The following is a 27,527-nucleotide window of genomic DNA, read 5'->3' on the forward strand; positions in this document are numbered from 1 at the left end:
CAGTGTAACTTTTAGCTTTTTCTATTTTGGCCCTTAAGTAGTGTTCATCTCAGTGTAACATCACGTGATATCCATTTAGGTCCCCTTCCATCATTACAGGCTTATATATGTTTAATATCTTTGCCCTCCACAATATATTATTATGAGTCGCCCCGGAAGTGCATTTTCAGATACATCCTAGAGACGGGGACACAGTATATAGATGTTACAAGTGTAAGTGCTTATATTATTTATGTTTGAAATACATGGATATTTTGGCATTTATTATGATCTTTGTTCACGTTCATAGACCAGGTGACTAACTGTACTAGATGGATGTTAATTTTAGATATGTATATGTATTTCTTTTGTAATCAAGATAAGTTTGCAGATGGGTAGTCATATGCATTTGTTGAATATATTAGCATATAATCTATCCCAATTTCCTGTTCCGCCCACTTTTATGGGCGGACCAGCTTCAGAGTAGTGCATTTGTAGAGCAGCAATGTGGGGGGACACAGTATTCCCCTGTTGAAAACCGTTAGTGTTGAAATGCGTTGGGCAGCATTACTTGCACCCCACATTGCTTTTTACTAGTTTTTCACTTGTGATCACTTTTTATATATCTTATATTTTTATTAAAACCAACTGTTTTTTTTTTACCTGCACCATCCGGAGCCCCCTTTTTTTCTTTTTCCTGTTTTATATACCATCCGTATGAGCCTCTATTTTGAAGTTTGGATACACTGGGTTCCCGAAATACTATCACCCTTGAGTTTGGAGAACATTGGTTGGTGACCATCAGGGATACTTACCTCTACCTGGGACCGAGGATGTTTATACGAGGATTACATACCAGGATCTATTTCATCAAAAGCTGGAATACAATCCTCTGGGATTACAAGCATTTTAGACCCACTGTCGTAGGACAGGTGGGTCCAACGCTTCCAGTAAGAGTATCCACCTTCTATCTATAGAAGGTTGTGTCCTCAAATACCACTGCAGACAAACAGGTTGCTATCGTTGGTTCCCTTTTCGCCTCGTTCTATGGTTTATATGAGAAGATTGGTCACTTTTGTCTAATACGATATAAGAAGGACGCCTTTACAGATTGATGACCTGACAATAGTCTATTTTTCAGTATCTGTGTTATGCAGCTTTATTTCCACAATATCACATAATTATTATTCACAGTTGCATTTATACTGTATTGGGTATTGCATACTTCACACAATATTACTTGCACTCATCTCACAATAAGCGTGAGACTTTTCCCTTTAGCACAGGTTTTCTATACTTACCTAATTTTTTTATAGGTTATTGTGCTCACCTCTTTAGCGCTACATTTTTGTTTCACAATGCGCTAAGGTGGGTTTTGGACATGAGTCAGAACCTGTTGAAGCCCTCATATTATATTGTTTTTGTAAAATCTAAAGGAGTTTTTAAAGTTAGATTGTATTGTGTGTGCCCTGAATGTAGTGATTTGAATCTGACTAATATAGATTACTTGCTTGGCTTGCTCACTGCTCTTTAGCCTCATCGGTTTCATATGTATAGGAATGGCCAGTAGCGAGCCACAATTGTTTGCTTTACATTTTTAGATTGTAGTTCTATGCTGCCACCTGCTGTACAAATGCAGTTAGAATTGCACTTGCTAGATATAGGGGTTGATTTACTAAAGGCAAATTGACTGTTTGTTTACTAAGCTTTGGAGCAAATTCCTTTGTAGAGTGCAACTGCATTTGCAAAGTGAACAGGGTAGTTGCCTTTAGTAAATCAGCCCCAATGATTAAATGCTATCTGTTATCTAATCACATTACTAACACAAACATGGAGGCTTCCATTGCTGACATCCCTTTCTGCAAAAGCCAGCTGCCTGGCTGTCACTGATTTCAGTGCTTTGCATTGCATACCCAGAACAGCCAAGCAACTAGTATTTTTAGGAGCTCAGCAACAACTGTCCTAGTATTTCTTTTGGGAAAGTTTTACTTTTGCAACAAATCTACTGCCTATACAATGTAATGTAATTTCTGATAGAGTTTGTGTTCTTATATTAGCTGCTATTGAATGAGAATCTTAAATCTGCAAACAAGAATTGCCTCTATAGAATTCACTACTTCTTAAGTGCCATGCATCTATGGTACACTTTGTGATTAGTCACTGCCATATTTCAATGAAGATTTTGCTCATTCCAGAATCATTTGCAAGAGGTTTTAGGAAACAAAGCTAATAACTACCTGGGTGATTTGGGGCTTAAAAATGTATTGCATTGTTACTTTCATTCATACCTTTTATTGTCAGCAAAATCCCCTGCCTACAATCTTGTGTATGAAATTCCATGGCAATAGTTATTACACTAAACATTGTTTGACATTACAGAGTCAAACTACAGTCTGTGCTGCACACTGGAAATGTCTCCAGTTTTTTTAATGGTTGTCAGACGTGCAATGTCTAGGCATTGTGTCAGTAAGTGGTACATTGAATGTCTACGTGATGATAGCTACAGCTGATATATAAAATGTGAATACAGAAGGCACTATTGGTAAAGGTAGTGCACACTCCGTATAGCATGGCTTTATTTGTATGCTGAGTTTGTGCAAGCATAAATTGACCATACTGTTTCTTGTAAATTACAGGCCCTTTTTTATTTATCATCAAGAGAGTCTAAACTAGTTTATACTTTATTACTATAACAGTACATGAGAGAGAAGTATACAGTGACTGCCAATACACCATTGGCAGTCTGAGGAATACCCATTAAGATGTATTGTATTTTAGGTAGACAGGTTAACTCAAAAATGAGGTGGTCATGGTATTGTAAAAAAAAAAAAAAATAGATCTTTAGATTACTGGGAATGTTTATCCAAAATGTATTGAATTATGCTCTTGGTGATCAGTGTACCTAAGGGTGATACTTTAGTTATAGGTGGAGTCTGCCTTCTTATTTATCTATCAGTATTCTTCAGATTTGCAGATGTCTTGTATGGATAGATCATATTGCACAAAAGAAATTCATTGGATGTAAAGCAGAGGCACTTTCCAGGTATTGATTTTTTCTTTACAGGAATTCTTCTTCATCTGAAAAGACAAACATTTTTGCTGTAAAAAGCCATTGTATGTTTCTGAAAATGTTTTTTGTGTATGTACACCCTTGGTGTCCAACCTGTGGCCACATACGACCCTTTTGTGTTTTTAAATGCAGACCACAAGCCTCATTAGTCATGGGATCATTAATTTGTAAAGGGTCCTTTAGTAACAATGATCTCTATCAGCTTCATGTAACAAGTCCCACTCCCCAGTCTCTGACTGTCCCCTACAGCATGACTTCAGTCTCTGGCCATTTCTTCCAGTAAGTCCTCAGTGGCATTACTTACCTAAGCTGGCCATACATGGATAGAAATTTGGCTGGTTCAGCAGGGAACAGGTGAATTTTAATCCATGTATGGCCACTGTGGTTGTACAAAAGTCGATCAACAATCAACTTCTGTTCAGTTGCCCTGCTGGAAAAAAAGCCGCTCATTCAGCGCTGCAGGCTATACACTGCAGCACTGATCTGTGTATTCTAATGGTGGGGAAGTCTCTCCGCTGTCAGAATACAATGACACAGTGAGGATTCCCCCATCTACCTCAAATGTAATGATGGGGGAAATCAGATTAATTTTTTCTGTTCAACGCGCTGTTTCATGTATGGCCAGCTTTACTCACTTACACACCCTTTGGAGACATCGGGAGCTGCATTCAAGGCAATATCTTGTAAGTTATCAACCACTGATGTATAATACTATTTGAATCTATATACTTGAAGTTTAACTGTGAAAATCATGTCTAAATTGTGTCAGTAGATGTTAGCTTATTCACATAACAAGGGTTATTTTTAATGGGATTTTAACAGTGCCAACAAAGAACAAGAAAATAATTTGTAATGAAGAATTCTCCAATTTTATTGGTCCATCATTAAAAATTCAACACATTAAAATCCAACAGGCTGGAGCCACGAGGGCAGCCTTCACAATATACCTACACTCTAAAGCTTATCCACACTGGACATGGCCTTCGGTATAAAATTCAGGTGCCCTTGGTCAAACCTTCATTAGCAACATACTATCCTGGTCTTGGTGTATCTCCTGTTGGAATGAAGCGCCACCTCACCCCCCCCCCCCCCCCCCCTCCGCACTGTACAAGTGGCATTGTTGGTAATACCAAGGGGCACACTGCTAACTATACTAACAGTGGTTTCAGAGTCCCCTGAAGAAGCCCCAAGTGGCAAAACATGTCAGGAATCTATATCACATCACTACTACCTGTGAATACACAATTTTTGACCATGTAAAAGACAAGCTGTTGGATTTTAATGTGTTGAATTTTTAATGCTGTACCAATAAAATGTGAGAATTTTTTATTACAAAATATTTTCTTGTTTTTTCTTGGCACCATTAAAATCCCACTAAAAATATCCCTTGTTATGTGAATATCTACCCAGGGATGTGGTGCCTATAAACAATGTCACCTAACCACATTAGTGGTGTGATTACCAGTGTAATTAGATGTCATAGTAGTTTGTATATTTTTTTCAGGAATAGGAAATAAAAAAATAAATAAGTTTTGTATATTGCTAAAGCATTCACGACTCTGGAAGAGATGAGTAGTGGTGTGTGGGCAACACCAGGATTAGAATAATGGAAAATGCATCCCTTTACTAGTTGCAAATAAAAACAATTTCACGGGTTTCAGGCACCTACTTTTTCAGGAAAGTAAAATCATATAAAATACTTTCATACATAATGTGGAATTGCCCTTGTCACTAACATAAAGTCTGATATTAAATTAGCACATGCGTGTATTTAGTTGGTAGGCGGACTTGTTTAAAATGATTAGCAGGTTCATTTGAAGTAAAACTTGATACTTCATAATCGCAGTCCAAAATAAGTAAAGTCATAAAATGATGTGATCTTATACAGTATATGTGAGCATTGCTGCCTTTGTTACACTCTTCTGAGAGAGTAATAAAACATCAGTTGACCAAAAAATTCAGAAAACAGATAGAAATACAAAGCCATGTATTCACTAATAGTTGAGGGGAACTTTGTACAAGTCAATTGATACAATTTGTCTGATATAGAAAACTCCTATATGTTTCCACTTTCTGTACACTTACCTCCTGTGGGAACCCCGCAGTACTCCTTACACTCTTTCTCTGTGTAGAAGTGATTCCCATTTCCTTTACAGCCTCCATAATGGAAAATGATGCATTTGCCTTGGGATGAGTCGAATGCCCATCGGGTTTCAGACAGTTTGCATGGGCCTTTTGCAATGGGTAACCGGCAAGCAGCTGTAAGAAAGAAGAGCATATCAGACTGGTAGACAAACAGGGGATCCACTGCAGCCAATCAAGCCTGAGCTCACCTCAGCCCCATCAATAGCCAACATTGAATATTAATATTTTGTATTCTCCTTGAACATGTAAAGGCTAATCCTTTATTTTTTATTTTTTTACCCCTCTGTTGAAAAAATCCTGTTTGTATGCAGAACTCAATAGCAACTCAAAAGGAAGGGGCTATGCCCTGTGTACATCTTAGACGCCTTTCACACCACACCGCCCATTGCGTCGGCGGTAAAATGCCGCAATTTTTAGCATAGGATTTGGGGCGCATTTCGGCCGCTAGCGGGGCGCTTTTACCCCTGCTAGCGGCGGCAAAGGGGTTAAAACGGCCGTCAATACTCCGCAATAGCGGCGTTTTGCCGGCGGTATTACAGCGCTGCCTCATTGATTTCAATGGGAAGCAGCGGAGGAGGAGCGGTAAACACACCGCTCCTTCACCGCTCCAAAGAAGCTGCTGGCAGGACTTTTTTCTAGCGTCCTGCCAGCGCACCGCTGTAGTGTGAAAGCCCAATGGTGCATCTTCTTTAGGGCGGATTACAGGCGCTATTTCTAACGCTATAGCGCCTGCAAAATGCCCTGGTGTGAAAGGGGTGTTAGAGCTTGATTATCAGCATTGGAATGCCCATTATTGCTTTCTTGGGTTTCATTGACCTAATATGACCACACTGCCAAATTTGAACAATGTCATCAACCAAATATGGCCATGTAAACATATTAGGTCAAAGATGTCACTACGTAGCATTCCTCCCCTTTGTTATGTGTGATTGCGAGTCAGTCCCATGGCCACAGATAATTAGTGGCCTGCTGGCATTTAAAGGTTTCCTGGTTAATTTGGCCCTAACCGTAGCTTAATCTTAGCCAGAAGGAGGTTCAATGCACCTGTGAATGGATTGAATCATCTCAGAAGCATTGAAAACAAATATTAAGCTGTTGCCGTTGACAAAAGCCTGTCAGTACAGACCCTTAATGTATTGCCTCTGTGTCTACCATAGTTAGACATGCTTTTCGGGACCCTTCGGGGTAAGACCGCGCTATATTAAGATTCCTCTCAACTCAACTCAGGTTGTGTAACAGGACATTTTACTGATATTGAAGTGGCTTCTCCAGCCCATACCAACCCTCAGTTCTGCATGTCTGGAGGCATTCCCGTTCGGTAAAAAAATTGTTAGGGTTTCCCAGGCACCCGCCGTATTTGAACTTCTCACAGGCCATGGATGAAGTGTTGTAGAAAAAGCGATCATTGGAGCCCAAACAAGGACCAGCAGCGGGGGACATATGGCAGGATCCTAATGGAAGAAAAGAGGGTTAGGAATCAGGGCCTTGCACTTTAAGTGAAACGCCAGCCAAATATTCTGTTTGTTTTAGACAATGTTGATAATGTGTTTTTTTGTTTTTTTTCTGTCTGTGGCTTCACGTCTGAGATTTTTCCTCATTTACTGTCCAATCTGTCACCTGGATGGGAAAGAAAAGTCTACATAGTTGAGACAGAGCAAAGAAAAAGCTGTTCTAACCCTATCATGTTATACTAAAATGTGCTTTTTTTGATTGAAATTTCCCTCACTTCCTGTTTTCTTCACCCTTGAGGGAGGGGTGAGGAAAAAAGTCCCCAGTGGGAACATGGATAGTAATTAGAACCTACAATACACTATCAAGACAAAAAAATTACTTAGTTGCAATCTTACAGATATATGTTTTAAAGGTATAAGTAGGGAAGGTAGTTTAAAAAAAATAAAAAAATTATGATGATTTTAAGATATCTTAATTGGTTTGTTAAAGAAGAACTAAAGGCAAAATATTTTGGTTAATTTTGGGTAAAGTAAGCAAAAGTTATACCCCTGTTAGTTTTTTTAATTTTTTTTTGCCATTGGGAGATTTCCCTTCGCTTCCTGTCCCATCGTCAAAACAGGAAGTGAGAGGAAATCCCTCCAAAATAAAGGAGTTCTTAGTTGTCGCGAGGGTCACCAGAACTGGTGTTCTCCATTTGGAAGATTTCCCCTTTATTCCTGTTCTGGTGTCAACCCAAAGTTTAGGATTTTCTTTCGCTTTCAGTCTCGATAATAACAGTACACAGGACAAATAGAGAGGGTGAATCTCTCTGAGGACACAGACAGCAATAAAAACCTGACAGGTGTTCCAATCCCTCTACACTCTATCTGAAGCTAAAATGTTGCATTTATTTATACCTTATTACCTTCATTCATTCTTGTATATAGAAACAGTTATTAATCTTCAGAAGGCACGAAGGACTGGTTCACACCAAAACACGGTGTGGGAAAAGCACGATCTGTGCGTGTTTCCTGTTAATGGCACCCCAACCACATCTCGCCAATGCAGTGCATTTCCAGCCACCAAATTGCATGAAACCTCAGTACAATGCAGTTTAGTGCAGTACATTCTAAAACATTTTTCAGCATTCCAGTGTGTTTTTCAGCCCATTCAAATGAGTGGGCTGTGAAAACAGACTGCATGGGAACGCACACGCTTCGCGCACACGTGAACTGGCTTCTAGAAAGGTTTGCACAGTACTGAAGCTTGTTGAAGACAAAAGACTGCTGGAAGCTGCTTTAATGCTTATAAGCTAATGTCACCATAAACTGGGACTTAGAAAATGCTCACAGCTGTTGTTCAGCAAGGATGCAGATCGCCTTGTCTGGTCTACAGATGTGTGTGCACTCTGTTTCCTAAAACAGGGTATATGAAATAATATGCCAAAATATTTCTAAACTGACAAAACATAGCTGGTATGCTTAGAAAATGCACAACAGGTCTCCTTTAAAATCTGAAAATATATTTCTCTGTATAAACGGCCGCCTAAGGGTTGCACGCACCAGCTTTGTTCTTGGTAAATGGGCTGTTGTCCATGCCTCCAGAGCCTTCTTCCTCTTCAGTGGCCACTGCACGTGCAGCTCTCCGCTAAAAGAAGATACATTTACAAGACAGAATTGACCAGGTAACCATAACCAGGTAAAGATTAGTTGTATTGGTGTTCCTTACCTCGTGTTTCACCTCGAGGTCCCCTGGAGTACATTCACCTGTGCAGAGACACAACATTAGTCCTTGCGGGGAATGTAGCCTCATCATTAGGTAGGTATTACAGTATATAGAATAGAGATTAGTGTGATGTAAATAATCTAATCGATGTGCATTCATATTTTAAAAACCTTGCTTTTATGTATCACACATGCAGTGCTTTATGCTGTGCAGTGCTGCAAAGTGGCTGTGCTTTAGGCAGCGGTTCACATGGGCAGTGTGAACTGTCTGCGAGTTCTAGGCAAAGCGGGAACTGGCACTGAAATCGTGCTGGCTCCCACATTGCGCTGGTGTAAACCGGCACTCAGGGATAAATCGGGCCTACGTTCTTGCCTACATTTGGACCTGAAACAGAACCAAAGATTCACAAGACTCCTGTGCAATTCGCTCCAGAGCTGCCCCAGAGATGTGTGAACCGGCTCCATTGAGAACCGGTCACAGTCTCCTGTCATGCAAATTGGATGTGGAGAAACCCCTGCATCCAATTCGCGTCAGTGTGAACCCAGCCTTATTGATCCTCCTCACAATGCAAATCTATGAGTTGAGTGAAAACACTGTACCCATGTTTGGTTGATATTTTGTCTTATAGCCATTAAAAGAGAGAAGTAGTTGCACTGAGTCAGTGAGAGCACTCTCTAGTGGCTAATCAACAAATAGCTACTTTAATACAATTTAAAATATGGAAGATAATGCATGTATGTCAAATGCTATAAAGCTGAACCTATGGATGAACTTCTGGAAATGATAGCAATTTTCTGACAATCCAAGGGTGTCTGATATACATAGACATCTGATTGTAGTCAAATCCAGATATCTAGCTGTCCATTTATTTCAGTGTCTGTATGATTAGGATTGACTCCTATATCAACCAATTAGGTTCCAGTGCATTGTTTTCTAGTCTAGAAAGCATGCATCTCATTGGGTAGTGCAGTATCCAGTTTCATCTTATTTATAGAGCTCTGGGAAGACATACTTAATAATCCCTAGTAGACATCCTTAGTAATGCTACTGTCTGGTTCACACCTATGCAGGTTGCGGTTGATGCTTTTTCCAGGTGCGTTTCTTCACATGCACTTTTGGAAGGTGTCGTCTTGCAGGAAAACCCAGCAAAAACGCAGCAGAAATGCATCAAAAACACAAGCATTTTTGCTGTGTTTCCATTGAAGTCTATGGAACTAATAACCTGCTGTGGGAAAAAAAAGTCCCTGAACCTTTCCAAAAAATGCATCAGTGGAAAATGCTCTCTCATAATGATCTCTGAATTCTTTTTGGGGGTCCTCCGTTCAGAAAGGTTAAGCACCATTGCTCTGTACTCTGAGCACAGATGTCCAAGTCATTGTACCCATATGTTAAATGCAGCTGTACTGAAAAGCATATGGAAGCACTGGTTAGGCTGTACCTTTGTTTTGAAGAAGGAAAATGGAGTCTTCTGTAACTCCTTGCTCTAAAGCAAACTGCTTGAAGTCTTCAATCAGATCTTGCCTCAGCTCCGGGGTGCGTCCTAAATTTAGGTGAAAAGTATTTTACAGGTTTCAAAACGTTATTGTTTGTACCATGGCGCCATAGTGGATAGTTTTATTAGCTGATTTACTGCCATGATATTGTGCAGTCCTTTCCAGAATTCACAGAACCTTTGACTTCATTCTCCATCCATGAGGAAATAAGAAGCTACTGTGGTCATAGGGTAGCTACACCCAACCTGACAATCAACCAATGCAATCAATCATATTATATTAGAGACTTGTGTGTTGAAGGAACAACAACAAGTAATGTAAAGTTGCTTTATAGTGTGAACAATACTGTATGCATTATACCTATATATACCAGTAGGTGGCACTTCAGTGTTATAATGTGTATTCTATGTTAATGTATTTAGAGGAAGTACCTTTATTCCTAAGTGTGTGTAGTTGTATCCTCCTGTTTCCTGTTCCATGATAGAGACATGCTTTGATATCCTCCGTAAAAGTATACTCTGTATACAAGCTTCCAACGTATGATGCAATAACCTGCTAATAGGTTATAGGCACAGGCACAGCCAGCAAACCCAGCAGCCACCCAGGCACTTGTGAAAGAATGAAAGCTACTGAAAGATGGCAAGCAGTTCAGATGTGAAGTTTGCAATTTCAAAGCTGAACGATGCCAATTACCAGCTGTGGAAGTTTAAACTAGAAATGATTCTAGGCAAGGAGGACTTGTGGCAAGTGCTGAACACAGACAGACCCACAGACGGAGAGACAGGGGACTGAGATAGGAAAGATAGACAAGCAAAAGCGACTATAAGCTTGCTAGTGGAAGATGACCAGATTATCCACATAAGAAGCCGCATAAGCATTCAATTCTAAACAGCAAACTGTTTTTGCTAAGAAAGCTGTATAAGTTGAGACTAGTAGAAGGCCAGCAAATGTATAACCACTGGAAAGCAATGCTAGAGATCATAGAGCAGCTACGCACCATCAGAGAGGACATCAAAGATAACTATATTGTTACCCTTCTCCTCTACAGCCTTCCAGAGACATATCCTGCTCTTATTAACGCTTTAGAAAACAGACCTGAGCAGGAACTGACACTAGAATATATCAAAGGGAAATGAATTGATGAATATGACAGAAGGAAAGAAAAATATGCACCATGATGACAATGCTCTTAAGATGTACAAAGGCACAAAGCACAACAAAGAAAGCAGAGCCTGTTTTCGCTGTAAAAGGACTGGTAAATTAAAAAAGGACTGTTCTATCTGGAAAGCCGAGCCGCGAAAGATAGAGCTATCCACAAAAGAAAGTCAAAGCAGCCACAAAGGAAACTGCAGACACATCATGGAATGGCACCTTTAAAGTGACAGAGAGTGGCAAGCCATGCGGCTGGTGCATAGACTGGGGTACGACAAGCCACATGACTAACGATGAAACCGTCTTCACAAACATTGATTACAGTGCAAAAGACAACGTTTTCCTAGCAAATGAGAAAAGCATCACATCGGAAGGTAAAGGCCAGGGCTTCCTGAACTGCATTACACCACAAGGAGGTCACCGCAGTATCCTTGTAAAGAAAGTGCTCTATGTTCCAGAACTAGAGGGCAGCCTTCTACCAGTGAAAAGTCTTGCAAACAAAGGTCTTAGTTAAATTCCAGGGTGATGAATGCTCAATTCACAATAAGCGATTCCTCGCAAAAGGAAAATTGGATGATCACCTATACAGGCTCATCCCCACAGACCAGCAAGCCAATATAGACTATAATGACCAAAACAGCAAATGTATTCACTTATGGCACAGGTGGTTGGGGCACAGAAGTCCAGAAGCTATACAGAACATTATACAGAGAGATTTATCAGAAAATTTGACAATAGCACCTTGCAAAGTGTTCACGAATGCTGTATAGAAACAAAAGCCACACATGCTTCCCTTCCACAGGCATCTCAAATAAAAACTACCCACCCCCCACAGTTCATACACAGTGACGTATGTGGTCCAATGAAAACTCCCCCGTCAGGTAGGAACAGATATCTACTGACTTTCATTGATGATTATTCCAGGTACACAACTACTTATCTGATGAAACACAAGAATGAAACATCAGAGAAACTTCAAGAGTTCGTTGTTCTGTCTAGCCACAAATTCCAACGCAAACCAGGAATAAAATGTGCCTACAATAGGGGAGAATACATAAGTAAAGAAGTGACATATGTAAAGAGGCAACAATAGTACGCCAGACAACCACACCATACACTCCTGAACAAAACTGTGTGGCAGAAAGGAAAAAACACACTTATAGAAATGGGCAGGTGCATGTTGTCCGATGCCAACCTACCTCACAAGTACTGGGGAGAAACAATCATGACTGCAACCTACCTACAGGACAGACTACCCTTTAAGAGCCATTAAAAATACTGCATTCGAAATGTGGCATGGATCAGAACCTAGTATAGGGCACATCAGAGTGTTTGGATGTAAAGTGTAAAAAGATCTAAGTTGGAGAACAGAGCCATAGAGGGCATTCTAGTAGGTTACAGTGGGCAAACTAGGGGTTGCAGAATCCTATACCCAAAGACTGACAAAGTGACAATAAGCCATAGTGTTTATTTTGATGAGAGCCTATCATCAAAAATGCCAATCCCTAAAGCTGTTAAGTGAATATGCCAAGTATACTAGAAGACAAATAGGGGTAGCCTCTAAAATCAGTAATAAGTAGAGTGTGTAAGCATACCAGAAGAAAAGGTTGACCAAAGTGAACCTGTGCAGGAGTCAGAACAAAAGGTGGAACTCACATTGCCTAAATCAAGTTCCCCACCCTATCCTGCTGAACTGCCTAAAGTCAGATGGTCCACTCGGACTACAAAAGGGATACCACACTGCAAGCTGTCATACACTGTCGAAACACACAGCATATTTGAACCAACATCCTGGGAAGACAGAAAAACTGCCAAAATACGAAGCCAATAAATGGAAACAGGCAGCAGAAGAAGAATTAAAGTCACTTCAAGAAAATAAAACCTGGACACTCACAGAGCACCCTTCTACCTGTAAAACTATAGGGAGTAAGTGACGCTTCTCTTCTTCTGACACTTCTTATATAACAGAGGGCGGGGCTGCCCAGTGACCCCGCCCCCTCTGACGCACGGTTCCATTATAGAAGTGTCAGAAGAAAAGCGTCACACACCGGGGAGCCTCCCATGGGTGCAGAGCGGCCCAAGACCGAAGCAGGGAAGAAGACGATGTGGAGGAAGATGCCGGTCGAGAACACCGCAGCAAGAAGCAGAGGATCGAAGGAAGCAGCAGAAGAAGAAGAAGATGGATGAAGGAAGGAAGAAGACCTGAAGAAGTGGGGAAGAAGAAAAGGAATTATCAAAAATTGTCTCATGTCATTTTTAACATTTGACACTTTTTTTGTGAAATGGTAGGGGTACTTTTGTACCCCATTACCATTTCACGCAGGGGGGGGCCGGGATCTGGGGGTCTCCTTGTTAAAGGGGTCTTCCAGATTCCTATAAGCCCCCCCACCTGCAGACCCCCACAGCCACCGAGCAAGGGTTGTGGGGATGAGGCCCATGTCCCCATCAACTTGGGGACAAGGTGCTTTGGGGTCAGACCTCAAAGCACCCTCTCAATGTTGAGGGCATGTGGCCTGGTATGGTTTACAAAGGGGGGCGCTCTCTCTCGTCCCCCCTCTTTTCCTGCGGCTTGCCAGGTTGCGTGCTCAGATAAGGGTCTGGTATGGATTTTGAGGGGGACCCCCACTCTATTTTTTTTTTTTTACATTTTGGCATGGGGTTCCCCTTAAAATCCATACCAGACCTGAAGGGCCTGGTGTGGAATTTCGGGGGACTCCCACGCATTTTTTTTTCTTAATTTTTTTTTTCTTAATGCTGTTTTTAACAATGAACTTTTATGTGTATTTCCGGCTCATCCCCTAATGCTAACATGACCTGTGTGCAAATATCCTTAAAAAAATAAAATAAAACATAAAAGTGAACCAGCGTAACAAAAAAAAAAAAAAAAGGCAAGTTTAGAGCTGCGCCCGTTGCAAATGCATTTATGTTGCTTGACATTTACTACGATTTTGCCAGCGCAGTGAACCAAATCATTTGAACGTGTGCAAATGCCGCTTACTCATACGCAGTGCATAAATTGACCTCACACAAGAAAAAGTTACTTTCTCATTCTATTTTGGGCATATTTTTTACTTGGGCATTTATTTTTACTGTTAATACATTTTGAGTTGAAGATGCCGTGTGCCATGTCCAAAGTGGCGCACCGATCGCCTCCTCCTGTGCGCCGAAAATAGTATAATAAATGGGGAATTGTGCTGTTACAAGTGCAAATGTTTTGTGAATATGAAAATGGCCGTTGTGTATCGGTGTGCGCCGCAACTCATGGTGCAAACCATTCGTAAATCAGCCCCATTGAGTTGGGTGGAAAGCAGGAAATCTTCCACATGACATCTGTAAGCCTAAATCTCATGGCTTTTGCACTTCCCAATAAATGAAGTCCAGCCTCAGCCATCATACTCACCGTACAGCTTCACTGTTGTGGTGGTCTGACCACTCTTTGTCTTGCGCATCAGCATTGTTGCATATTCATTGTAATTGGTGAACACAACATAATTTTGGATCTGTGCACCCCATTCTGAAAGTGAAAAATAATTATTCATGTTATTAACATAAGGCAACCTGCCAGATTCCAGCCACAGAGACTCTACAAGGCACATCTGCTGGGTGGCAGCTGAAGAATGGCAGTCTCTAGTTTGAATCAGAATTCTGGATATTCATATTAACTTTAAAGTGTTACTAAACCCACAAGGGTAAAATCAGTGTATATATGCAACATCGCATACTTGTTATACTTACTGTGGAACTTAAGGGGTTAATCCTCTGCATTGTGTAAAAATGCTGTTTTATCTTGTATGCACAGATCCTCCCCCTCCTGCACTGTCTATGTGGGGAAGGCCAGCTAACACAGGTAGGGTAGCCGAGCTGCACATGCTCAGTGTCTTTTATGCTGGAGAGAACATTTACTTGGTCTCAGAGCTAGCCAGGTCACATGATATTGACATCACATGTAGGCGTGTATACAAGCTGAAGTGGAAATCTCCTCCTACTTGAACTCTGAGCACTGGAGAAACTGTGCAGTTTATCATGTAACCATAGTATACAGATCATCCAAAAAGGTATATAGTGGCAGTATTTTAATGTAAAAAGAAGATTTATAAGCTGTGGGCACTATGGGGGGGGGGGGGGGGAGGGAATGACACCTCTAATTTTCTAACAACCTATTACATTTGGGAAGGCCCTGGAGCACCAGGACAGTAGAATTACCCACAAAATGACCCCATTTTGGAAAGCAGACATCCCAACGTATATTCTATGAACAGTTAATTTATTTCCACAAGTCTTTGGAAAACGTGGAAGGAAAATTTAAAACATATTTTTTTTTACACAAAGTGGTCAGTTTATAAGATATTTCTAACTCAAAGCATGTACATAGCAAAAATGTCACCCCAAAATACATTCTGCTACTCATCCTAAGTATGGCAATACCACATGTGTGTGACTTTTACACAGCGTGTCCACATACAGAGGCCCAATATGCAAGGAGCGCCATCAGGTGTTCTAGGAGCATAAATGACACCTCTAATTTCGACCTATTACATTTGTGAAGGCCCTGGAGCACCAGGACAATGGAATTACCCACAAAATGACCCCATTTTGGAAAACAAACACCCCAAAGTATATTCTATGAAGCATTATGAGTCTTTTGAACGGTTAATTTTTTACACAAGTTTTCAGAAACGTGGAAAGAAAATTAAAATAGTTTTTTTTTTTTTTTTTTAACACAAAGTTGTCCATTTATAAGATATTTCTAACACATAGCATATATATAGCAAAAATTACACCCCAAAACTCGGTACTCGGGTACTCTGACGGGCTGGTGACAGGTACTCTGTTACTCCGACGGGCTGGTGAGAGGTACTCGGGTACTCCGACAGGCTGGTGACAGGTACTCGGGTACTCCGACGGGCTGGTGAAAGGTACTTGGATACCCCGGGCTGTTGATGGGTACTCAGATGAACTGTGACAAGTACTCAGATGGGCTGTAATAGATATTCAGGTACCCGGGTACTCAGATGGGCTGTGATGGGTACTCGGGTACTCAGATGGGCTGGGACAGGTATTCAGGTACTCAGATGGGCTGGGACAGGTACTTGGACACTCAGGTGGGCTGACAGGTGCTCGGGCACTCAGATGGGCTGACAGGTACTCGGATACTCAGATGGACTGTGACAGGTACTCTGGTACTCAGATGGGCTGTGACAGGTACTCGGGTAATCAGATGGGCTGATAGGTACTCAAGTACTCGGGTACTCAGATCGGCTGACAGATACTCAGGTACTCAGATGGGCTGACATGTACTCAGGTAATCAGATGGGCTGACAGGTACTCGGGTACTCAGATGGGCTGGGACAGGTACTCGGATACTCAGATGGGCTGACAGGTACTCAAGTACTCGGGTACTCAGACGGGCTGACAGATACTCAGGTACTCAGATGGCCTGACAGGTACTCAGGTAATCAGATGGGCTGACAGGTACTCGGATACTCAGATGGGCTGACAGGTACTCGAGTACTCAGATGGGCTGGGACAGGTACTTGGGTACTCAGATGGGCTGGGACAGGTACTCGGATACTCAGATAGGCTGGGACAGGTACTCGGTTACTCAGATGGGCTGACAGGTACTCGGGTACTCTGATGGGCTGACAGGTACTTGGGTACTCAGATGGGCTGTGATGGGTGATGACAGGTACTTTGATGAGTGATGACAGGTACTTTGATGGGTAGTGACAGGTCCTCTTTATTGGGGTGGGGGGGTAATCAGTGTGGTTGGTGTGTACACTAGGCGGTAACGAGATGTTACCGCAATCTCCTCCTCACACACGATCAGTGTTTGAGGAGGAGAACCCGGTAACATCTCGTTACCGCGGTTTGTTTACATTCTGTGACTCTGTGTTCTGTGATTGGACACAGCAGGTCACGTGATAAAGAGACAATTTCATTGGCTCTTTACTGCGATCAGGGTTGGGCTGTGTCAGGGTGACAAGCCGCATCCCCGAGGGGCCCGCAGGAGCGGCGAAATAACGAGGCCGTCATATGACGTCCACCCAGGATGAGAGATCTCATCTGTGGCCGTCATATGACTATGGCCCGGTATTGAAGTGGTTAAGTAATGTGAAGCTTTACATTTTAAAGATTAATATATTCCTCCTTTGTTACTTTAGGTTCAGTTGTCTGTCTATCTGACATATAAGAGAGGAACTTTTGTTATTTTTTTTACAAAGTTAAAAGTTAGCAGCTATATGGTATTAGAAGATACTGAAGCTGCTGATTTTTTTTTTTTTTTTTTTTTTTAAAGAAACAGTCACTTACTAGACCATGTCCTCACTGGAGCCAGTTCTTATAGTATATTGCAGCTTACCAATTTTTAGATTTGATGGCTGCATTAGTTTTCTATTTTATGCTTTTGTTACCTTATTTTTCATCCAGTAATCTATTCAGTAAGTCTGTTGTTTTCAATAAATTCTCTTGCAGATTCATTTGTTAAAGCAGGGGTGTCAAACTCAATTTCATCGTGGGCCGAATCAGCCATATGGTTGCCTTCAAAGGGTCAGTTGTATCTGGGGTGCAGGGTTCAGGAGTGCTCTGTGTACATAGTTCAGGAATGTGGTATGCAGAGTGCAGGGTTTGGGAGTGCTCTGTACAGAGTACAGGAATGTGCTATGCACAGAGTGCAGGGTTCAGGATTGTGTTACATACAGAGTTCAGAGGATTGCTGTATACAGCGTGCAGGGTTTAGGGGTACACTATGCACAGCGTGCAACCCCAACCACCCTCCCCCAATTTTCTCTTGCATCTCTTTCTCCACCTCCCTGTGTAGGTGGCTCTGCCTCCCCTTGTAGGGAGCATGAGCTGCGGGTGAGAGCTGGAGGTGGATGGCGAGATGGAGTTCTGCCACGTTCTGGCTGAAAAACTGGGTGTGAGAGGCGTATAAAAAAAGACCTGGAGGGCTGGATTCGGCCCTCGGACCTTGTGTTTGACAAATGTGCATTAGAGGGTTGACACAAACCATTTTGCACTGACATGGGTGCCCACCATATTCAGCTTTTATTTTTTTTTATATAAAACCTTTATCCCAAAAGGAAAACAACTGTTTGCTGCTTATAAAGTGTGAATTGGAGGTCCGCTTCAATTTGTTAGTGTATTTAAATCTGCTAGTACATCTAACACTCCCATCCCTCAGACTGATAATTCCGCTGTGCTGTCCAAATATATCCCCTGTGCTACTTTCTCCATAGTAGGAGCACTCTAATACAGGAGGTATGTTACTGGCCAGATCACTACAGAACCTGTGAGACCCTGTGGTGTGCCTGCACATGTGCCAAATCCCTTGTGCATACATGCCACTAGTCTCTTCCAGTTCTCCAGCATAGACCATGTGGTACATGTGCACATGCACAACATCTTGCAAAGTGCTCCTAGAATATCCATGTCGCATGACCCAGCAGGCGTCATACAAGATCTTGCATATGTTCGAGGGACCTGCAGTGTGTCTTTGCATGTACTAGAATGTACAATGTCTTCCTGTACAATGTACAGGAAGACAATACACCAACAGTACAATTGAAAACAAGAGAGTTAGAGGAGCCCTGCTCCTGCGAGCTTACACTCTAAGATGGAGGGGCCAGTGAAACAAAAGGTAGGGACTGTGAAGGATAAACTGATAAGGGGAGTAGAAGATTCCGTTTTTAGCTGGAGGCAGGATAGGCCTCCCTGAAGAAATTAGTTTTCAAGCATCGCCTAAAAGTGGACAGAGTAGGAGATAACTGGACAGATTGGGGTAGTGAGTTCCAGAGGATGGGAGAGGCTCTGGAGAAGTCCTGGCAATGAGCATGGGAGGAGACAAGGGAGCTAGAGAGCAGAAGGTCTTGGGAGGAGCAGAGAGGACGGTTTGGGTGATATTTGGAGATAAGATTGGTGATGAAGCTCGGGGCAGAATTGTGAATGGCTTTGTATGTTATTGTTAGTGTTTTGAATTCATTTGGCATTCATTATAGACTGAAGAGGGGATAGCTAGCGGAGAGGTAGGGCAATGAGGAGGGAGTTAAAATAGTCAAGGCAAGAGATGACCAGGGAGTGAATAAGTTGCTTAGTGGTGTCAACGGTTAGAAAGGGACATATTTTGGAGATGTTTCAGAGGGGGAAGTTTGCACGATTTGGACAGTGATTGGATTTGGGGCTAAAAGGACAGGTCAGAGTCTAGGATTACACCTAGTATCTTGGCATAAGGGGGACGGTTGATTGTATTATTGATCTTGATGGAGAAGTTGGGGGGGGGGGGGGTGCACAGGCAGGAGGAAAATCATGAGCTCGTGTTTTAGAAATATTGAGTTTGAGGAAGTGTGATATCCATGTTGATGTGTCAGTTAGTAATGCGAGAGGAGACTGAAGGAGTGAGGTGAGCAGTAGAGAGATAGATTTGTGTGTTGCCAACATAGAGTTCCGCTTTAAAGACCCTTTTGCGTCTTTTCAAACAGTTTATAAAATAATTAGATAAACCTACTTGCATTGTAGTAGTTGAACTTCCCAGGGACATCTGTCTTCTGATAGGCACCTGTGACTTGTGTGCATGTTCCATGTCTGCAGGAAATATCAGATGAAAAGCAAGTACCCAGATAGACATTTATCTTTATTTTTTTTTTTTAAATACTAATTATTACAGTTTGCTATTCTGGCACTAGATGGCAGTGTAGTCTTCAGAATTTCGTTGCTGCTGTATCTGCTGATTTGAGAAGGATGGTACCCATACCCAGGTCCCATGCACATTTCTTCTGACAGAAATTGGCAGAAAAAAAATGCTGCTAATGTTGTATATGTATTTATATTTTATAGTTTATATTTTATTTATTTCAGGTACTAATATAGGGCTGTCAATTTACACAGCACTTTATATATACTTTGTACATTCACATCAGTCCCTGCTGGCTGTATACACGCATATTGCGCTTGTGCTCAGCATAAATGCATTCTATTGGCCAAAGTATTCATTTATTCTGACCATTACAATAAATTTACATGCATACATGTGCACTTTTGTGCATTTAGGTGCGTTATGCATGTAAAAACGCTAATAACTTGCACTCAGCACTTTTTTTAATGTCCCTAAAGCCATTTGCACAGAGATGCGCATAAATGCCCACATTAAATAACATGCAGCTGCATTTATGCCAGATGCCCCTAGCAGTGGCATTTTTTACTCTTGTGTGAATGAGGTTGGGTTCACACTAGATGTGAAGTGAATTCACATCAAATTCGCACAGGATGCAAACTGATTGTGGAGTGTATGTTAAGTTAAGGACACCCCACAGTTTGCAAAATGCAGTACAGTTTGCAGAATAGGACCGCATAGGTGTGAACACTCATGCAATCCAATTATGGTGTGGACCAAAAGAGGGTCCTGCAGGAGTTTGGTCTGAATGCGATGCAAATTCAGCCATACAGTTTGCGATGTCTGGCTTTGCAGCAGTGTGAACCATCCCTAAAATCTTAAGCTTTAGGGTTTATCTCTCAACCTGCAATAAAAAAACAAAATATAGAATCTGGTTTCTATGGAAAAACATAATTTTTCTGCTTTACCAGTTTGTGTTAGTCATCTATGCAGAAAATATAAACAGACATTTTTAAGGACTGTAAATAATACATGTAAAAGGAAGGAAAAAAAATGTAAAACTGCTTTGCTTTTTAAAGCTTTCACTAGGCTGCAACTTTTCACCTCATCCTGGTGTTAACAATTTGGACCTCATCATCTGTCTGCCCTTCGCCGAGCTCCAGAGTCCCCATGTCAAAACTGCTTTTGTACTTCTTCAGCCACTGACATGTTGAGCCAATTGCGATGTCATACCATTTTCCATATATCTGAATAGAGAAAATAGATGAATAAAATGCAAAATACTGAGCCACATGATTCCCCTGTCCTATACAGAGTCTGCTGCAAGATAGTGTGATTTGTAGTGTTAGAACTGCAAGCAACACAGGGTGCTGTGACGAGGCCTTGCAGCTTTCACATGCGTTTGCAAATGTGTGCTAACTAAACCCCTGCTTTTAACAGATGGTTAGTCATATTAATTTGGTTGGTCAGACTGATTGGTGAGTTGAGCTATGGAATTGTCTTTGTTTTATAAACCATAAATGGACAGAAAATCATGCATGGCAATACTGAAAAGATATGTATGTATTTGAATATATACAGTTCAAATGTTTTGAGGAGGGATTTCTCCACATTGTTTGCAGCTGCAAAGGTCAGTAAGGACTTTATTGCTTAAGAATGCTGTATGTAAATTGTAAATACTTGCGTAACCATAGTTACATTTGTTTACACAGACCTCTCCTCGTTCTTCAGCTCTGTGACCCGATCACGGGACACCAGCGGCGATCATGGCTGGGCACTTAAAGAGCCACGTACAGGTACGTGATTGTGCCCAGCCGTGCCATTCTGCCGACGTAAATGTGCAGGAGGCGGTCCTTAAGTGGTTAAAGCCACATTCCAGCCATATAAAGCCAAATTCCTGCCAGGAGCTAAACAGTCTGTCATGTTTTTATTACTGAATATGACACTATTGGCAAAGAGTCAGGAGTTCTAACCTTTCTCCCTGTTTTTGACTGTGTTAAAATATTTCTCATTACTTCATATTCTGACATGAAATTTCCCCTGTAGGTACAGTGATTGCAATAAAAAACAGACAAAGGCCCTAAGCTTTGCTCTAACCAAAGGGAAATAAAAAGTTTTGGCTGTTCTTCCAACATAAAGTTTTGCAAATAAGGAGATCCATTTGAGTGTACTTTGTTTTCTATCTGATGTTATCCCCTGTTTGACAGTTGTCATGTGAATAGATGTCTGTTGTTGGAACATTTCCTCCTCCCTCACCTCTTGTTCTGGTGCCAACTATAGTTTTTTTTTTCTTTACTTTCCTTTCTGTTCCGGTAAAAATGATCTCTTTAACAAAACGTTTAACAAAACGTGAGGATACAACTAGAATTTAAAGGCCAACTCCAGGAAACAGTAAATATTACAATTGCAGTTCCGCAACTGCAAGGGTTAAATGTTTAATGTAAGGGTAGAAGATTACGTTGTAATACTTACCTTATTCCTTGATTGTACAGGCTTTCTCCTAGCTGCAAGACCGATCCCGTGAAGCAGCTTCTGCCCTGGCAGTGGGGCTTCCTCTGCACTACAGGTGTTAAATAGTTATTTTTTCTGAGGGTACCAGGAAACTGGACTTACCTCAACCATCAACTACTCTGGCGGCCATCATGTTTTCTAACAATCTGGGCTATTGAATGGCTCTCAGTGTTGATCTGGCATTGTACACGCCGATGACACAGCTGTTCCCAAAAGTTTAGTTTTAAAAATGAAAAATCATTATTTTTTTTTTTTTTTATAGTCTAGTGGTAGAGGATCAAACAGTTATACTTACCTTACCCAGTAGCCAACATTTTTGTCTGCTCTTTAATTCTCTTTGGATGTTGGAGGGCTCTCCTCAGCCTCATGTACGATGCAGGATCAAAAGTCCTTCATTGTAAGTAAGCACACCAAGAGCCCCACCATAGCCCAGAGTGTCCGAAAAAGCGATGGCTGCCAGAGTAGTGGAGTGATGAGGTAAGTAAAATTCCACTTTCCTGGTACCCTCAGCAAAAATTATAATTTAACTCCTGTAGTGCAGAGGAAGCTGCAGCTTTAAATTATCCTGGAGATTAGCTGACTCCATAACTCCTAACTAGAAAAATACACATTCACTTTGTTGATAATGATAGCCTCATCCCAACCATGAATGCTCACTTGTGTTAATTTGTTGGTTAAACTAAATGGGCTTGTGTCTTTTTTCAACCTAACCTAAATGTAACTATGCGTATGAACCCTTGCCACCTCTCAGTTATCTCTGGAGCCTTACTCCACTGCTCTAACCAAGTTGAGGTTCCACTGTGTAATATCGGTCAGGTAAATGGTAAGGCTGCAGCATTATAACACGAGGGGGAAATTACATTGATTGCCCAGGTATGGGCTCCCACAGCAGAGGAGAGGAGGGGGAACTTGCATGGGTGAGTATACATAGCTGGGAGTTGTGTTATTAGAGCACACTATCAATTTGCCCTAAATGTATAAGTGACAATGTCTTTTTAAAGTCTAAGTATATGGATACTGCCTTCACTCCTTCGACAAAGCTATTGTATTGTTCAGAAGTAGGCGAGGCTTGGTTGCCTACATATTTATATAAGTGTATGTAAAGCCCAAACTTTTTTTTTTTTTTTTAAAGTTTTCGGTGGAGTGGGGAATGGTTAAAACCCCTGTCATTTTTTTATTTCTCTGCCTGTGTCCTGTCAGAGAAGTTTCTCTTTACTTTTTCAAAAGACACAGCAAGAAGTAAGGGGAGATCTCTCCAAAGGGAAAAGATATCCCTTTATTAAGCCAGCCATACATGGATCGAAATTCAGCTGGTTCAGCAGGGACTGTCCGAATTTCGATCCATGTAGGGGCACTCCGGTTGTACAGAATTTGATCTACCAGCCTGTGGGGTTCTTCCCAACTGATCAGTGTTGTTGGCTATAGCCATCAGCACTGATCAGTATGTTCTGATAGCAGAGGAAGTCTCCCCATCATCAGAACTCAATATAACTTAAGGTGTGATTACCCCATTCACATCAAATGTGTGGATGGGAAAACAAAACTTTTTTTTTTTCATCCCGCTGGTAGAACTAAAAAAAAATAATACATGTATAGGCTGCCTTAGACAGTGTCACCAGAACATGTGTCTTTGGAAGATCTTCCCCTCACCCCCTGTTCCTGTGAAACCTGAAGTAGTTTGGCTTTCCCATCACTCTCTATACCAAGACAATTTCTACATTCTATACAACACTAAAAAATAATTCCTAATTTCTAAAATACTGAACTTGCCGTATCAGCCGACTGTTATCAACTCCAGCCTATAGCCACCGAATTGTAGCTGCTGACTTTTTTTAATAATCAGACACTCGCCTGCTCCACGGTCCAGCATTGTGGACGTATGAAGCCTTGCTCCACTGCTGTTCTTCTCCACAGTGCCGGCATTCTAACTGGGTGCCTGGCTGTGGCTTTACAGTCGGGCACTCAGTGTGCATGCGTGAGCCGCACCGTGAATGGCCTGGAAATCATCTGAGACCTGTGACGTGTCCCAGAAGATTGCAGGGAGGCAGTTTGAAGAGGTGATATTCCTTCTGGCGCTGCGGAGCCAGGGGAAGAAGTGGGAGCTGGGTGCCTCTAAAAACAGGGTACCCTGCCCCCCCCCCAAAAAAAATGACAAGCCAAATGTGGCATGTCGGGGTCACCAGCGCATAAAGCGGAAGTTCCATTTTTGGGTTTTGAATAAGAGTGTAATTTCTCTCCTTATAACTCCAGTCATTTATTACGAGTAGAAAAGCCGCAGAACTTTTTGTAACAAAAAAAATAACTCATATAATTGTGCGAAGGAAAACAGATGGATAAAATAAATATTAAAATGTGAAACAATGATTGTAATGAATAATGAAACTGAGAGCTTATGGAGAAATCATAAAAAAACAGGAGATATAAGCAAAATTTCACCATTCTGGCAAAATGCATTGAAGTCAGCAGGGAATGTGAACTTAAGGTGTTTCTTGGTGGATTTTAGGTGTGCCGTGGGCTTTTAATTGCTCGTCTGAGTTACAGAAGCTCTTTTCAACTATCCAGGACCTGCTATTTTACCTGTTACTATTCTGGACCTGTTATTGTATCTGTTACTATTCTGGACCTGTTTTTGTACCTGCTACTATTCTGGACCAGTTATTGTAGCAAAAATGGCCTCTATTATTGTACTTTGTTGTCACAAATAGGAAAAATAAAGTGAAAATAATGGAACTGTACACAAATAACCATCAAATACACATCAAAAAACACAAATACAACAAAACTCTAGAACACTAATAAACTAAATTAACATAAAAACTTTAATTTTGTGGTAAGTCAATATGCTGATATTACTCCGCTCATTCCTAATGATGAAAATCCAATTGTGGGAAGTGCTGTGCTACCACTATGGGAGGATAGAAAGATGTTCAACAATAATTTTCAAACTGCCTTTTTGATAACATAGAAGATAAATGTAGATTATATTATAAACTATACAGTTCTTTATTACTGTACAAAAGCGAGTAGATTTAAGTGCCATATTTCCACCATCACACAAGAATACAAGCATTAATTATAGCTATAAGAAATGTAACCACTATGATCATCTATTTTCTATATCGACAGAAAAAAAATAGTAAAATTAGGAAGTTACCCTGGTGACATCAAAGTTCTCCTGTGGTATAATAGAGACCTCTGTCTCAACGGGGTTCCCGGTCACTAGGGCCAGGAAGGCAGGGAGGAAAAATAGAAACGTCTTCATGTTCGATGTCAGAATCCCTCTACTCCAGAATTAAACTATACTGCTCTCTGCTTCAGATCCTTAAAGGCTTAATGTCCGGGGACCCTACGGACAAAGACCTTTGCCCAGTGGCCAGAGTTTCATCATCAATTTCCACCAATGGCAACCTTGCTAAACATTGAACCACCCTTGGAAAAGGATCTTTGCTCCTCCTATCCCAGCAGAACAAGACTTAGTAAATACTAAGAGGGCTGATGAGGATGGTCACTTTGTAGACAGCAAATCAATAGTTTGTTTTAGGTAACTTTTTTTTTAAACTTCCAGCTGTTGAGTCCATGTCAAGATCATTCCATTGAAAGTCATGTCTGACATGGATGAATATAATTTTTTTTTTAATGGAAAGTGAATGAAAGAGTGCAGTAATAGCATGGAAGTTATTGTTGGACTAGGATTAAAGAGTGTTTCTGTTGTTTAACTAGTTGCCGTCCGCCCACCGTCAAATGACGGCGGGATGGTGTGGCTCTCGTTCTGGGACGCCGTCCCAGAACGGCCGCTCTCGTGCGCCCCTGGGGGCATGGCAGCCGCCATGTTGCTAGGAAACAAACAAGATACTTGGGGGGCACACCCTAAAAGATGCATTAAAGATGGTGCAGCCATAAGGCCCCATGTACACTGCTGCTGCTAAACGGACGTTCAGAGGCAGTTGGACACTTTTTTCAACTGTCCCTAAACTCATTCAGTGTTATCTTATGTGTTCCTGTACACAGGTTTGTTTACTGTAGTTTTTAGGCAGTTGCATTTATAGGCCTTTTGGTACTCTGGTCTTACAGATATAACTGGTCCTTTGACGACAACCGTAATGCTGATGTGGCCCACAATGAAATTGAGTTTGACACCACTGATGTACATGAAAACTGAACAATTTATAACCTCTTCTGTCTGCCTTTTCTTTTCATGAAGCTTGAGCAGTATTAAACCCGAAACCAAAAATGTATTATTTTACAGCTTACCAATCATTAGATGTGGTGGCTGCATTCATTTTCTTTTCTTTGGCTTTTCCCCCCTCTGTTTTCACCTGGTGATCTGTCCATTAACACACTTCCTGTATTAGTAAGACACAACTCTGGAGGACTGTGTACAGGGGGCACAGCAGACATCACTATTGCAGTCTGGGGGGAGGGGAGTGTTAAATGTATTAGCAGATTTAGAACACTAACAAACTAAAGTCAAACTCCAGCTCACAGTTTATATTCAGTTACAGCAAACTGTTTTTTTCCCTTTTGGGATAAAGGTTTTAAATGAATAAATAAAAGCTAAACATTGTATTTTTTACATTTTTATTAAGATGTCTATCATAAAGAGTTATTAAAAAAAAAAAAAAAAAGAGAGAGAGAAAAGAACAGTCCTTATATGTACAGTAGAGTCTGTAGGTACATTAAAGCGGTTGTGTTGCCCGCTTGGTCATTTTTAACCTACGGATAAGCCTATAACATGGATTACCAGTAGGTAAAATTTATATTGCCTAAACCTGCAGGGTTTAGGAGATATTCACCCTTCATACAACCACTGACTTCAGCGGCGCATGCGAGCTGAAGGTCCGGCAGCTCGTGCCGAAACTGAGGATTCCCACGCGTGATGTCATCGCGGCTCTGGCCACTCACAGCACCAGAGCCCGCGAACCCAGAAGGGAACATGTCAGCCCCCTTGGCGGTGACTGGGTGAGCTTCGTTCTAATGTAAGTATTTCATATTGTGCTAGTATGCGATGCATACTAACACCTTATGCTATTGTCTTGCAGGTTCTTTTTTGGGGGGGTTTTCGGTTTCCTGGGAGGAGTTCCACCCAGAAAATGGAACTTCCACCCACGGTGCCACATTTGCTACCTTTCAGGGGGGAAAAGACAGCAGAGACGAATCGGAATGTGCAGCGCAACTTGCTCGTGCCGAAAGTCTTCACTGCCTGGTTCCCTTGCCAGGAATGGCTGCAGAACCCGGGAGTTGATCCGAAGATCGGCTGGGGTGCCGACATTATTTATTTGTAGCTGCTGACTCCACTTTAACCACATCATAACTGGGCACTTTCACCTCCTTCCTTCCCAAGCCAGTTTTCAGCTTTTGGCGCTCTTGCATTTTCAATGACAATTGCGCGGTCATGCTACGCTGTACCCAAATTAAA

The 27,527-nt window shown here is 41.5% G+C and overlaps 1 protein-coding gene across 1 annotated transcript; it reads right to left on the reverse strand.

Annotated features, from left to right (window-relative positions):
- Positions 1–1,110: 1,110 nt before the first annotated feature.
- LOC143974974 (protein AMBP-like) lies at positions 1,111–25,452 on the reverse strand. The gene is made up of 10 exons (XM_077476875.1): positions 25,266–25,452; positions 20,705–20,847; positions 19,496–19,572; positions 14,396–14,509; positions 9,789–9,890; positions 8,354–8,391; positions 8,188–8,272; positions 6,478–6,645; positions 5,135–5,308; positions 1,111–3,057 (listed from the first exon to the last, which is right to left on the reverse strand). The coding sequence occupies exons 1-10, from the start codon at positions 25,371–25,373 to the stop codon at positions 3,038–3,040; spliced, it is 1,029 nt and encodes a 342-aa protein (XP_077333001.1). The 5' UTR covers positions 25,374–25,452; the 3' UTR covers positions 1,111–3,037.
- Between the last annotated feature and the right edge of the window lie 2,075 nt (positions 25,453–27,527).

Source organism: Lithobates pipiens, unplaced genomic scaffold, assembly GCF_037356315.1.
Source record: "Lithobates pipiens isolate NorthernLeopardFrog02 unplaced genomic scaffold, aLitPip1_a1.2 Scaffold_1, whole genome shotgun sequence".
In the NCBI taxonomy this organism is placed as follows: domain Eukaryota; kingdom Metazoa; phylum Chordata; class Amphibia; order Anura; family Ranidae; genus Lithobates; species Lithobates pipiens.

Coding starts and splice junctions, on each gene's coding strand:
- LOC143974974 (XM_077476875.1), bottom strand. CDS start 25,373: ATGAAGACGTTTCTATTTTTCCTCCCTGCCTTCCTGGCCCTAGTGACC. Junction 19,573..20,704: donor ATTGTTAACACCAGGATGAG/GTGAAAAGTTGC, acceptor TATTTCCTGCAG/ACATGGAACATGCACACAAG. Junction 6,646..8,187: donor ATTTACCAAGAACAAAGCTG/GTGCGTGCAACC, acceptor TTCTTCCATTAG/GATCCTGCCATATGTCCCCC.